We start from the raw sequence: 14,124 nt of genomic DNA, 5'->3' as shown, positions 1-14,124 counted from the left end.
AAAAATCACAATAAGTGTATATTGATTGGTTTGCGGAAATGTTATAGCGTCTACAAAATATGGAATATTTTTATGGACTTTTTATTTATTTTGTTATTGTTTTTACTAGTAATGGCGGCGATCAGCGATTTTTAGCGGGACTGCGATATTGCGGTGGACAAATCAGACACCAAGTGACACTTTTTGGGGACCAGTGACACCAATACAGTGATCAGTGCTAAAAAAAAGTGCAACGTCACTGTATAAATGACACTGGCAGGGAAGGGGTTAACATCAGGGGTAATCAAAGGGTTAAGTGTGCTCCTGGGGGGAGGGTAATGCTGTGACTGGAGGAAAACAGAGATCCGTGTTTTTGCTTAGCAGAAACACAAGATCTCCTTTTTCCTGTCTGACAGAACGGCGATCTGCCTTGTTTACATAGGTAGACCGCCGTTCTGCCTCTCCTGTGAAAGATCGGCAGGTGCCGGCGGCCATCGCGGCCACCAGACCCGCTGATTGGCTCCAGCTGTGTCCAATCACAGCGGGAGTGGGTCGCCTGCAGCACGTCCCCAGACCTCATGCATGAAATCACATACAGGTATGTGATTTTTGCGCAGCTGGGCCACCCTTCCGTGGTCCAGAAGCGGTTAAGCTAAGCACATTTTCTGCATGTTCTGAAATACACTTGTTGATCCTGCCAGAAATCCAGTGTCCTTTTCACTTACGAACTGAAATCGTAAGGTGAATGTAAACCTCAGACATGAAATGTGGGTAAAGCATATCCCTCTATAGTGTGTACTTGTCTCAGTCCAAAGCATCATGGGGTTGATTTACTAAAACTGGAGAGTGCAAAATCTGATGCGGCTGTGCATGGTAGCCAATCAGATTCTAATTTCAGCTTATTCAATTAAGCTTTCACAAAAAAAAAAAATCTGGAAGCTGATACCATTGCAATGCTCCACCCCAAGGGGGAAAAAACTATAGTCACAGCCAGGGGTGTAGTGTGGACGGGGCCACAGGGGATTGGTCTACTTCCATTCTGGTTCTGTCAGTGGTGCGTTCCCCCTTTGGCTGTGTGGGCGGGTCCTGCTGGCAAATTCTAGCTCAGAGTGGGCGGAGTGCGCTGCTCGGTGCAGTTGAGGATGGCTCTGACCTCTCTTCTCCTTCATCTCCTTTCTTCCCTCCTCCCTGGGACCACCGTTAGCCAGCATGACGTGCACTGGAACCCCTCTAACTACCAGTGAGCCTGAGAGGGAAGGGGGGTTAGATGAAGTGGGGGTGCACAAAAATAGTGTGGAGGGAGTTGGGGTGCACAATGGCGGGGTATGGAGTTGGAGGGCACAATGAGGGGATGAAGGGAGTGGGGTTGCACAATGAGGGATAAAGGGGGTGGGGTTGCACAATTGGGGGATAAAAGGAGTAGGGGAGCACAATGACGGGATGAAGGGAGTGGGGTTGCCCAATGAGGGGATGAGGGAGTGGGGTTGCACAATGAGGGGATGAGGGAGTGGGGTTGCACAATGAGGGGATGAAGGGAGTGGGGGTGCACAATGAGGGGATGAAGAGAGTGGGAGTGCACAATGAGGAGATGAAGTGAGTGGGGGTGCATAAAGAGGAGATGAAGGGAGTGGAGTGCACAATGAAGGGAGTGGGGGTGTACAATGAGCTGATAAAGGGAGTGGGGGTGCACAATAAGGGGATGAAAGGAGTGAGGATGCATAATGGTGGGGTATGGAGTTGGGGGCACAATGAGGGGATGAAGGGAGTGGGGTTGCACAATAAGGGGATGAAGGGAGTGGGGGTGCACAATGAGTGGATGAAGGGAGTGGGGGTGCACAATGAGGGGATGAAGGGAGTTGGGGTGCACAGAGGCGATGAAGGGAGTGGGGTGCACAATGAAGGGAGTTGGGTGCACAATAAGGGGATGAAGGGAGGGGGGGTGCACAATGAGGGGATAAAGAGAGTGGGGGGTGCACAATGAGAGGATGAAGGGAGTGGGGGTGCACAATGAACTGATGAAGGGAGTGAGGGTACACAATGAGGGGATGAAAGGAGTGAGGGTGCACAAAGAGGGGATGAAGGATTGGGGGTGTACAATGAAGGGTTGAAGGGAGTGGGGGTGCACAAAGAGGAGATGAACAGAGTGAGGGTGCACAATGAGAGGATGAAGGTAGTGGGGGTGCACAATGAGCTGATGAAGGGAGTGAGGGTATACAATGAGGGGATGAAAGGAGTGAGGGTGCACAATGAGGGGATGGAAGGAGTGAGGGTGCACAATGAGGGGATGAAGGGAGTGGGGGTGCACAATGAGGGGATGAAGGGAGTGGGGTTGCACAATTGGGGGATTAAGGGAGTGGGGGAGCACAATAAGGTATGAAGGGAGTGGGGATGCACAATAAGGGGATGGAAGGAGTGGGGGTGCATAATGGCAGGGTATGGAGTTGGGGGACACAATGAGGGGATGAAGGGAGTGGGGTTGCACAATAAGGAGGATGAAGGGAGTGGGGGTACACAATGAGGGGATGAAGGGAGTGGGAGTGCACAATGAGGGGATGAAGGGAGTGGGAGTGCACAATGCGGAAATGAAGGGAGTGGGGTGCACATTGAAGGGAGTGGGGGTGTGCATGAGCTGATGAAGGGAGTGAGGGTACACAATGAGGGGATGAAAGCGGTGAGGGTGCACAATGAGGGGATGAAGGCAGTGGGAGTGAACAATGAAGGGTTGACGGGAGTGGGGGCGCACAAAGAGGAGATGATAGAAGTGGGGTGCACAATGAGCTGATGAAGGGAGTAAGGGTATACAATGTGGGGATGAAGGGAGTGGAGGTGAACAATGAGGGGATGAAGGGGGTGGGGTTGCACAATGAGGGGATGAAAGCGGTGAGGGTGCACAATGAGGGGATGAAGGCAGTGGGGGTGAACAATGAAGGGTTGAAGGGAGTGGGGCACACAAAGAGGAGATGATAGAAGTGGGGTTCACAATGAGCTGATGAAGGGAGTAAGGGTATACAATGTGGGGATGAAGTGAGTGGAGGTGAACAATGAGGGGATGAAGGGATTGGGGTTGCACAATGAGGGGATGAAGGGAGTGGGGTGCACGATGAGGGGATGAAGGGAGTGAGGTTGCACAGTTGGGGGGGTGAAGGGAGTGAGGGGTTGAGAGCATAACCAATGCGACAGTTACATTCCTGGCACATGCCGGGAATGTAACTGTTTTTTGAAGCTGTAAAATTGATGGGTTTAGTTCTGCTTTAACAACCATTCATAGCAGGAAGCTGTCATATATAATAGCAATAGTATTAGTGAGGGTTAGGCATGTGCAAGGAACAGTGAGGGTCAGACACGTGGCCTATTCAATTCCTGCATCACTACATTTTCCAGTGCTGCAGAATGTTAGTCAAAGAGGTACACATAATTAGAGGATCACATAGCCACCCCAACCTATGTATGATTTTTACATTCAGAGCTGCACATTTAAAAAGCCCAAGATCTTTTTGCTGGCCAAACCTCCAGTAGGTGTAAAATTGTTCTTTTTTTTGTAGCCCATTAAGAATGTGATCTGTTTTTGGAAAATACCTCATTGCACACTTGAAATCTTTGATAGCGGATGAGTCAAAGTTTGATATGGGCATTCGTTGAGTTTAAAGTTGTTAGTAATTCAGTATCTAACCCTACAGAACAAACAGTGCACCAAATGGGCTTTGCTGCTTAACTGCAGACAGGAAAGAGGAAACTGTATTCAGAGAAACGACATAGATTTTACCAAAGAGCAGCTACAAACTTATAAACACTGCCATCTATTGGTTGAAGAATATATCTCTACTAAATATTGATGTACAGTAGTTGCACAAAATACAATTCTGTATTCCAGAAAAGTTTTTTCAGCATTGTGCTTTCCATCATTATTTTATAGCTTCCCTTCGAGTGCCTGGAATGCCCGGTATGGATAGTGATGATGAATCCAAGACTCCCTCTGCTTCTCCGCGTCATGGCAGGTCCAGACCATCCTCCATTGCTGTTGAGTCTTCATCAGAATCAGAAGATGGGGACTCCAGAGGAGAGGTAAAGAACAATACCTCTAAAATACTCAATGTCTATGTGTATGCATTCAACCCCTTCTGTTCCAACTGGAATTTAAGAGGGTACAAAAACTGATGGCTTGTGGACGGCTGAAGACCACAGCAGTTCATCTAGAGTAGTGATTCTGAACCTTTTTTTTAGACCAGAGCCCGATAAATTCTTCCAAAACCTTTCATGCTGCAACAGTAAGTTTATACTCACACTGTAAAGGTATGGGAATGCAATACATGTGTTGTAATGCTGGAAGGGTCTGAATGTCACTGTGGGTGGGGGGGGGGGGGGGGAGATGGGGGTTGTGGGGGGGATCATGAGACCATTCAGGAGATAGTGGTTCTATAGGATGAGTTTTCTGAAGGAGGCTGGGGGGCACTGTGGGAAGTTAGGAGGCACTGTGGACAATGTTGGAGTTTGGGGGCACTATGGAGGGCTTGAGGCTCTGCAGAAGGCTGGGGGCATTGTGGGAGGTTGAGGGGCACTGTGGGGCAATGTTGGAGGTGGGGGGCACTAAGGAAGGCTGAAGGCACTTCAGCGGGCTGGAGGACACAGTGGGAGATGGGCCACTGTGAAGGCTGAGTGCTCTTAGGAGCCCTGGGGGCACTGTGGGCCACTATGGAAGGTTGTTGGGGTGCTATGGGATGTTAAGGGATCTGTGCCTGGGTAGAGGCCCAGGAGAGAGGAGGCCATGGCCCAGCAGTGGACCATGGCCCAGTGGTTGAGAATGACTGATCTAGATTACCTTCAGCTGTAGAAATGTCTATTGGCAAAGCTTGTAATTTTTATCTGGCAGAGTATTGTTCTCTTCTTTCCAAGCAGAGATAAGAGCACTTACAGAGGTCACATCATTACCTACCTCACATATGTTAAATGTTCATATTAGGTCTCACGTATCCTTTTTGTCCACTTTAGAGTTTACTGCTCTTTGCATTATGGAAGAACACTTGCTAAAGCCACACAGAGACGGTTCAAATCTCGGCTGGTTCAGCAGGAATGTATGGGCAGGCTAAATGTACCCAAGTTGATTGATTGATCAACTTGGGTACATCCAGTCTGCCGGATTTTACATCCCATTATTGCAAGCGGCTGTTATAGCTGGGCTTCCCCCACCCCTACCACTGAGAGAACACAATGGCTCAGCAAGAGGGATTCCCTGTGTTGATTGGAGAATTGAGTGCAGGAAAGAAATTCGCTCTGTCCATGGCTAACCATAGAATGATTTTCATGTATGGGTCAGGGAGTAAGGAAAAATGTCCTCCAATGGGGTTGCTGGCAGAAATAAAGCCAGGACATAATTTTATTGCACCAAAAATCAAAAAAAAAAACAAATCTGTCTGGTACTTGCTCCATTGCCTCAATACAAATATATTTCTAATATTACAGCCTGTTCCAAAAAGATCTGAAAATGTGACAACTATAGCTATTGTTTAAAATTTATAATACACAGTGTATTCGAGTATACAAAAATTTGAAGGAAGTTGTACATATCCTTTTCTTCTTTAAACGGTTTAAAGTCCGCTCTTATTTTGCCTTTGTACCTTTAAGGGGAAAGTAGCGAGATATTTACCAACAGGATTGCCTAGGCAGCTCAGTTTTTAGATGTTTTGTAACATTTATGTCTGTATGTAGATTTACTTTTGGCAAAATTGTCATTTACGATTCCAGATATTTGATATCTACATGGCCACAGCGGACTACAACCCAATAACAGCTGATAAGGAAACCATAACTCTGAAAGAGGGCCAGTACGTGGAAGTCCTTGACTCTGTCCATCCCCTGAAGTGGCTTGTCAGGACAAAACCAACCAAGCTAAGTGCCTCCCGACAGGGTTGGGTGTCTCCTGCATACCTGGATAAGCGCTTGAAGGTAAAGATGTTTCCTTTAAAGGGAGAACTCAACTATAAATTGAATATGTACAATTGCTATAAAAATTTATTTTGTAATTTAACTATTTTTAAACTCTGCATCCAGCTAGAGTTTTTTTTTTTGTTTCAATATTTTTTTATTGAACATAAGAAATAGGTACAATAGTACAGTACATCTGAAACAAAACATGAAATGGTACATACGTGTAGGTCATCTGTACATATTCATATGCGGATGAGAAAGTCTTAAAACTGTAAGGGAAAAAAACAGGATAGGTACGCCAGTTCGACTGAATTGGTAAATATCTGTAACGCTAGAATTCCAATTAAACTATTCATACTTGTGTAACACGACCTAATGTATAAGGAAGAAGATTCTTTCTATGTCTTAGAAATTGAGGTTTCTGACCATATTGCTTTATTGAGTGAGTTGATTGTTAACAGGCCTTCAAAAGCGTAGTTTTATTGGACCAAGACCAGAACATCTGAAATATTGAGGGAGCCTTGTGATTTCTATTTTCTAAGTATGAGAGTGTGGGCTGTTAAAGTAGGTGCGTAATTACTTGCCTAAACCAGCAGGGGTATGAATCAATAACAATATGGAGTATAGCCAGACACGGGCTTGGCGATAAGAGGATTCCCTTGAGGGAGGACATTACTTGGAAAACCTGATTCCAAAAACTTGTCAGACTAGGGCAGTCCCACAAGGTGTGAAGTAAATTACCTATCTGGCTGCATCCACACCAGCACAATGGGGAGGTGGTTGGGAACATTTTAGCCAATCTGTAGGGTGTAAGATACCATCTGTTAACCATCCTAAAACGTCAACTCCCAGTGGTTAACACAATGTGTAGCCTTTTGGATCTCTCAGCTAGGGTTTTTTTTAAAACTACCCCAAATTCGCAAGCTTGCTTTTTGGCAACCACCTGCCTTACAGTGAGAACACAGGGAAATGTAATAGTGTTTATTTGTTTGTTTCAAGCTATCACCGGAATGGGGAGCAGGAGATGTTGTGGAATTTTCAGGAGAATCGATTTCAGAAGAAGATTACAAAAAGAAACTCAGGTATTTAAATGATGGACTATTGTTGGACCCCATTGCAGTTCCACCAAAATATCAGAATTTGTTGGCTAAAATGAAATACCTCCATTTTTCTTCTCAGCACTTTTATTCAAGATCTTCTAGCCTCAGAGAAGGAATATGTCCAGGACCTCCAATTCCTGCATACCCATTATATTAATTACACTGAGACCTGTTCTGATATTCCCGAGGCTGTGGCCAATCAGAAGACCATTATTTTCAGGAACATCAGTGATATTGGTGACTTCCATGCCAGGTCTGTATAAGATACTTGTGTTGTTATGTCATATGCTTGGCACGATGTATAAATTCTGTTTTATAATAAAATACCTTCATCCTCCTTCCACAGAACTTTCTTCCAAGAACTTAAAAACTCTGACACAGATGATGACATTGCCATGTGCTTCATCAGGAATGAGGAAGAGTTTAATAAGTACATTATGTACCTGGTGGGTCGTGTCCAGGCTGAGTCTGTTGTGGTCAATGATGCCATTCAGGAGTTCTACAAAGTATGTATGCGTTCTTTCCTTGTCTCACCTCTCCTTTCCTTTCCTTTCCTCTCATGTTTATCAATATTGTAAAATGGTTAAAAACCTCAGACATGAAATATGAACAAAGCATATCCTTCTAAGAGCACTAAGTGTCATTTCTATCTGCTGCTTCATTCCTCTGCTATCAGTATAAATCTTTTGTAACAAGTTTTCCTGACACCAAGAGATAAAAAGGTGACGGGGAGGGAGCTCCAACACACAGCCTGTGATTGACAGCCTCAGCTCTATTCCTGTGTGCTGTGTGAAGGGGGGAGGGCTTTCCATTTCTCTGCCCCCTTTTTTATGAAAGCTCAGACAAGCTGTATAAACGCACTTTGAATGGGTGTAAAGAAGAGAAGATAAACAGGTACAACTTATGTAGGAGGATCTGTTTTATCTCTGTGTATCACCTGAGGCCACTCACTTCACTGGGTATATAGAAGCATTTATAACCTCTCCTAAGAACCCTTTCACACTGAAGGCGTTTTTCAGGCGCTGTATACAGCGCTCCTAAACTGCCCCTGCCCATTGGAATGCACAGGCAGCACTTCCGAAGCGCTGCAACATGTGCCCCCCCCAGCGGCCGAAAAGCGCAGCTAAAACAACGGTTAAAGAGCTAAAACTAGTGACGCTTTACCGCTAACGTGGCGCGGCCCCAGTGTGAAAGGGCTCTAAATGGGAGTTCCGCTTTAATGAGGTCACACATTTTCTGACTTCTTCAGTGCAATGGTAGCTTAAAGCTGAACCCTACAGAGGTCTGACACGCCCCCTGCTGACTTATAGCTAGAACTCTCCAATCAGTAGGGAGTCTGAGCTGATGTCAGCCCATTTCAGGAAGTGGAAAAATAATGGATCTAATGGCCGGATTGACTGGTAATAAAACTATGTTACAAGGGGGACTCAGTTACAGTTTATACTGTTACAGTTCATTTTCTTTACAAAGCAGCCACAACCTAAGCAGAACAGTCTGCCCCCAGTCTGCATGCTGCAGAGAAAGGCCCCTTTGCAATCTGTGTGGAAGCAGTGGTCTCTCTGAAGAGGTCTGATACCCATTGCTGAGTCATAGCTAGTACTTTACAATCAGCAGGGAGTGTGAGCTGTGCTGGTTGGAGAGCTCTAACTCTACCTCAGCTGGAGCAAGAGAGCCTCTGCAGAGAGACCACTGCTTCAAAACCTTTTATTTTGATGCACATGGAATGTATTTGTCACTTTCTTAAAATACATTTAAAACTACATGTCCTCCTGCATACAGTACGACAACAATGCTGTGCAATTTCAGTGCAGAATGAATGGGTGTTGTAAGCCCATTGCAGGAAGTGCAAAAATAACAGATCTACTGGCAGGATCAACGGGATCATAAAACTATGTTGCAAACACTGCTGCCTTGAAGCCGGTGACATTGCATCTTCATAAGTCAAGTTGATTTTGCTCATAGTTATACTTTAAGGGCTTGTGCACACTAGCTTTTGGGGGAGGGGGGCAGTAAAACCCCATGGTTGAGCCATGCTTTTACACCCCCCCCCCCAACCACTACCACCTGTAGCTGCAGAGGCATGTGGGCAGGTGCAGCGTGATGTAGTGGGCAGCAAACACACAGACTACAAGTGCAGTAACAGGAGTATATTATAACAAAAGTTCAGCAGTACACAATAGGCCCGGCGGGTAGGCAACTCGATGGGGACCACTTACACAGTGCAACAGTGAAGGAACAGAAGACTGGAGACCTGGAGATGCTGACAGCGTCTGCCATGGGGAGCGGAATGTGGCCTGGCCAGCCTGTAACCAAAGGGGAGGCTTTCTAGGAAGTTTGGTGTAGTCCCTGCACTTTCCCTACTCCTCCAGGACCTTTTCCTGGCTCTAAGTACTGTCCCTGACAGACGGGTGACCTGTCCCTACACTAGCCACTCGCAAAATGCATGCCAAACCCGGGAGCCAGGGCCTTAAATAGACTCTGCCTGACCCAAGATGGCTGCCAAAAATCACATGGGGCACCATAATCCAATCGGAGAGCTGCCTCCCTGTGACCAAGGAAACCATAGAGGAACTAGGTTCCCCTCGACTTCCTCCCTCATCTGCATTGCTGCTGTGGACGAGCGCCACCTACAGAGGAGAATATAAACTGCACCTGCTTTAAGGCAGCTGCCAGGGATGTACAATGCTTTACTTTGTGGCAGGAGTTATAGTATACCCCCTGTCACTTTCAGGGGGCACAGCGCCCATAAAACGTGACCCATTCAAGTGATTGGAGCCTATATGTAACCGCCATGGGTGGTTCATGTGGTTCAAAGGGGTTAAAGTGGGCGAACAGGAGGCAATGCAACACCTTCTCACCGCTTGACAAAAGTTCTCTGAAGAGCGATCCGAATGCAGATCGCTCTTCAGAGACCAGAGCTAGTGTGAATAAACCCTAAGGCTGCACCTACCTTTGTGCGGTGCGTTAGCGCGAATCATATTAAGGCAGCTCATTGAAATCAATGAGTTGAGGAAAGTGGAAAGATAGCACTGGACCCGTAGGTTTATGTTACAGTTATTGTTATCATAAGGTATTACTGTTGGTGTAAATGACCTGGTTCCTGCGCAGGTGGCTTCTACATCCCAGAGGATCTCCACAGTCTCTTTGGCTTGTAGTGTAATATAAAAAGAGTGGAACTTGAAGCAGCACACCATTGCTAAGAGGTCCAGATACAACTTTATTCCAATAAAGGTCAGGGGTACAATACAAAAAGTAGTCAACGCGTTTCCGGGGTATAAGTGCCACCCTTTATCAGAGCTCGATTGGCAACATCATCATCAGGACTTGACTGCGCTTTGAATTCACACTGGAACAAATACCGTTGTAGGTTCAGTTCACTTATGGTTTGTTCATTTTGTTGCCAGTCAAGCACTGAAGAATGGGGCACTTAGACCCCTAAAACGCGTTGGCTACTTTTTGAATTGTATCCCTGACCTTTAACCACTTTAATACCAGGCATGTTCACCCTTTCCTGCCCAGGCCAATTTTCAGCTTTCAGCGCTGTCACACTTTGAATGACAATTGCGCGGTCAGGTAACACTGTACCCAAATGACATTTTATATCATTTTTTTCACACAAATAGAGCTTTCTTTTGGTGACATTTAATCACCACTTGCTTTTTTATTTTTTGCAAAATAAATTTAAAAAGACTGAAAATTTGGGGGAAAAAATGCTATTTTTTTTAAGTTTTTGGGAAAATTAAGACATTTTCCATTTTTTTTTTTTTCCAAATTTTTTTTTTTTTTTTTTACATAATGTTACCAGTACAGTGCAGCATCATCATATAGCTGGTGTGGCGGTGATCAGGGACACTGACTGGTCACAGTATATAGAAAAAAAAATAAATAAATTTTTTTTCAACTTTTTTCTGTTACTTTTTCTTTTCTTTTTCTTTTAAAATAAATTACCATGGTAACACTGTGCTACTCTGGGGAAGTGATCAGGTTTTTTTTTTTTTTTGTACACATTATGATGATTTATACCAGTGCATTTCACTGTTATAAGCAACCATTATTACTGGAGGAAACTGATTAATTCAGTGTTTACTATTGTGATTATCTGTGATTGACCACAGCTAATCACCTGGTACAGATGGGCTGTGATTGGCCCTGTCTGTACCATGTGATCACTGTGACCAAGCACAGCTAGCAGCACATTTGTACACAGAGGTTGGCATGAAAGGAAGCCATCCGTTGTGTACAATTGTCATGTGATCTGCTGTGATTGGTCACAGCGATCACATGGTACCGGCAGCGAGCCGGTATACTGATCAGTCATCGCCTGTGTTCGATTGGACACAGCTGGTGATAGATCGTGCCATGGAGTGCTTGCTAGGTGCGTTCAGCGAGGGCGTCATATGACCGCCACCAAGAACGATGGATGTCCCGCCCAGCCGTCATATTACAATAGACTGGGGGGGAGTGGTTAATGGAATAAAGTTGTATCTTGTCCTCTTGGCAGTGGTGTGGCGCTTCAAATTCAACTTGTTTTATATCACATTGAAGTTAATGAGCTGCCAATGCACCAAAAAATCCCAAAGATAGGAATTTTTTTTAACGAAAGCATCACATAATGCTATAGTGCATTGGCATTATTATTATTATACTGGATTTATATGGTGCCAACAGTTTGTGCAGTGCTTTATCACATGAGGGCAAACAGTACAGTTACAATACAATACAATTCAATACATGAAGGATCAGAGGTCCCTGCTCATTAGCATAGTTGCCAACATTGTAAAAAAAAAATGTGGGACACTTTTGTGGCTGTAGGCGGAGCTGTCCAATAATTAGAGGGCGGGGCATTCGTCAGCAGGCGTGGCCTAGCAGAAAATAGAATGGGCGTGGTTTACGCGGAATTGTGGGCGTGGCTTAAATGGGCGTGGCTCTAGAGGGTGTGGTTAGAGTCTGAAATGAATGAGGGATGGAGAGGGGGAGAGAGGGGGAGAGAGGGGGAGAGAGAGGGAAATGACGGGACAGCAGCCCCAGATCCTACACAATAGAAATATGTGTATTCTAGAAAGTTTAACAATCAGCAGATAAAGATACTCCAAACACCTGGTGTTAGCACTTCAATCATCCCGGCACCATGGTTGTTATGGTGTCAGGATGATTGAAACGCATTATTTATATTATTATATTGTAATATAAAATGAAATCATTCAACTCACCATAATGCAGAATCAGTGGGATCCCTGAGCGTGTCACCAGCCACGTCGCCTGCCACCAGCCGTCCGTCCTTGCTTCAGATGTCCGAGCAGAGTCCGTCCTTGCATCAGATGTCCCCAGCGGAGCCCCCCCTCACACCAGGAGTCCCCGGCGGAGCCCCCCCTCACACCAGGAGTCCCCGGCGGAGCCCCCCCTCACACCAGGAGTCCCCGGCGGAGCCCCCCTCACACCAGGGAGTCCCCGGCGGAGCCCCCCCTCACACCAGGAGTCCCCGGCGGAGCCCCCCCTCACATCAGGAGTCCCCGGCGGAGCCCCCCCTCACATCAGGAGTCCCCCGGCGGAGCCCCCCCTCACATCAGGTGTCCCCGGCGGAGCTCCCCCTCACATCAGGAGTCCCCCGGCGGAGCTCCCCCTCACATCAGGAGTCCCCGGCGGAGCTCCCCTCTTACATCAGGAGTCCCCAGTGCCCCCCCCTCACATCAGGAGTCCCCAGTGCCCCCCCCTCACATCAGGTGTCCCCAGTGCCCCCCTCACATCAGGTGTCCCCAGTGCCCCCCCCTCACATCAGGTGTCCCCAGTGCCCCCCCCACTCATATCAGGAGTCCCCAGTGCCCCCCCACTCACATCAGGTGTCCCCAGTGCCCCCCCACTCACATCAGGTGTCCCCAGTGCCCCCCCCTCACATCAGGTGTCCCCAGTGCCCCCCCACATCAGGTGTCCCCAGTGCCCCCCCCACTCACATCAGGAGTCCCCAGTGCCCCCCCACTTACATCAGGTGTCCCCAGTGCCCCCCCCCACTCACATCAGGTGTCCCCAGTGCCCCCCCCCACTCACATCAGGTGTCCCCAGTGCCCCCCCCCACTCACATCAGGTGTCCCCAGTGCCCCCCCCCACTCACATCAGGTGTCCCCAGTGCCCCCCCCTCATATCAGGTGTCCCCAGTGCCCCCCCCCACATCAGGTGTCCCCAGTGCCCCCCCCACTCACATCAGGAGTCCCCAGTGCCCCCCCCACTCACATCAGGTGTCCCCAGTGCCCCCCCCACTTACATCAGGTGTCCCAGTGCCTCCCCCCACTCACATCAGGTGTCCCCAGTGCCCCCCCCCCACTCACATCAGGTGTCCCCAGTGCCCCCCCCCACTTACATCAGGTGTCCCCAGTGCCCCCCCCCACTCACATCAGGTGTCCCCAGTGCCCCCCCACTCACATCAGGTGTCCCCAGTGCCCCCCCCACTCACATCAGGTGTCCCCAGTGCCCCCCCACTCACATCAGGTGTCCCCACTGCCCCCCCCCCACTCACATCAGGTGTCCCACAGCGGTGCGCGCGCTCCCCCCCACCTAGAACCCCCGCCCCTTTTCTATATCAGACTGGCAGCGGGGCGGGGGGTAGGCGGGCCGAGGCGGAGCGGGGCGAGGCGGAGCGGGGCGGGCCGAGGCGGAGCGGGGCAGGGGGTGGGCGGCGACGCAGAAGCTTCATCTAGCCCCCCCCCAGCCGTCTTCCTGAACTTCCACAAAATGGCGGCCGGCGGAGACAATGTCTCCGCCGGCCGCCGACCTCTAGCGGCGGCGGCGGCGGCTTCAAAAACAGGAACCGGATTTTTCGGGACATTTCCCGGGACACCACAAATCCGGGAATGAAGTCCAAGTCCCGGAATGTCCCGGGAAATCCGGGACAGTTGGCAGCTATGCATTAGAGCTTACAATCTAGAAGGGAGGGTCCATGTGAAGCAAAAGTAAAAAACTGTGGGGGGGTGATCTGATGAAGAAAATGGAAGTACAGTTGTTAGTTGTGGGTAGGATAGGCTTCTCTGAAGAGGATAATTTGCCTTAAAGCTAATAGAGTAGGAGATAATCGGACTGATTGGGGCAGGAAGTTCCATAGGATTGGAGAAGCTCGGGAGAAGACCTGGAGGCG

The 14,124-nt window shown here is 48.0% G+C and overlaps 1 protein-coding gene and 1 long non-coding RNA gene across 13 annotated transcripts in view; one reads left to right on the top strand and one right to left on the bottom strand.

Annotated features, from left to right (window-relative positions):
- The window catches only part of OBSCN (obscurin, cytoskeletal calmodulin and titin-interacting RhoGEF), a 407,958-nt gene that overhangs the window by 333,500 nt on the left and 60,334 nt on the right, over positions 1-14,124 (top strand). For all 12 annotated transcript variants that reach the window (XM_073629454.1, XM_073629462.1, XM_073629460.1 and 9 more), the window contains 5 exons: positions 3,893-4,041; positions 5,719-5,919; positions 6,901-6,983; positions 7,081-7,254; positions 7,348-7,507. In XM_073629454.1, the coding sequence (XP_073485555.1) occupies positions 3,893-4,041; positions 5,719-5,919; positions 6,901-6,983; positions 7,081-7,254; positions 7,348-7,507 (767 nt within the window). The remainder of the gene's footprint in view (positions 1-3,892; positions 4,042-5,718; positions 5,920-6,900; positions 6,984-7,080; positions 7,255-7,347; positions 7,508-14,124) is intronic.
- Positions 1-14,124, bottom strand: part of LOC141144090 (uncharacterized) — a 175,209-nt gene that overhangs the window by 140,452 nt on the left and 20,633 nt on the right. The window lies entirely within an intron of this gene.

The sequence above is a fragment of the Aquarana catesbeiana genome, linkage group LG05 (assembly GCF_042186555.1).
Source record: "Aquarana catesbeiana isolate 2022-GZ linkage group LG05, ASM4218655v1, whole genome shotgun sequence".
In the NCBI taxonomy this organism is placed as follows: Eukaryota; Metazoa; Chordata; class Amphibia; order Anura; family Ranidae; genus Aquarana; species Aquarana catesbeiana.
This window is presented reverse-complemented; position numbering and strand designations above follow the sequence as displayed.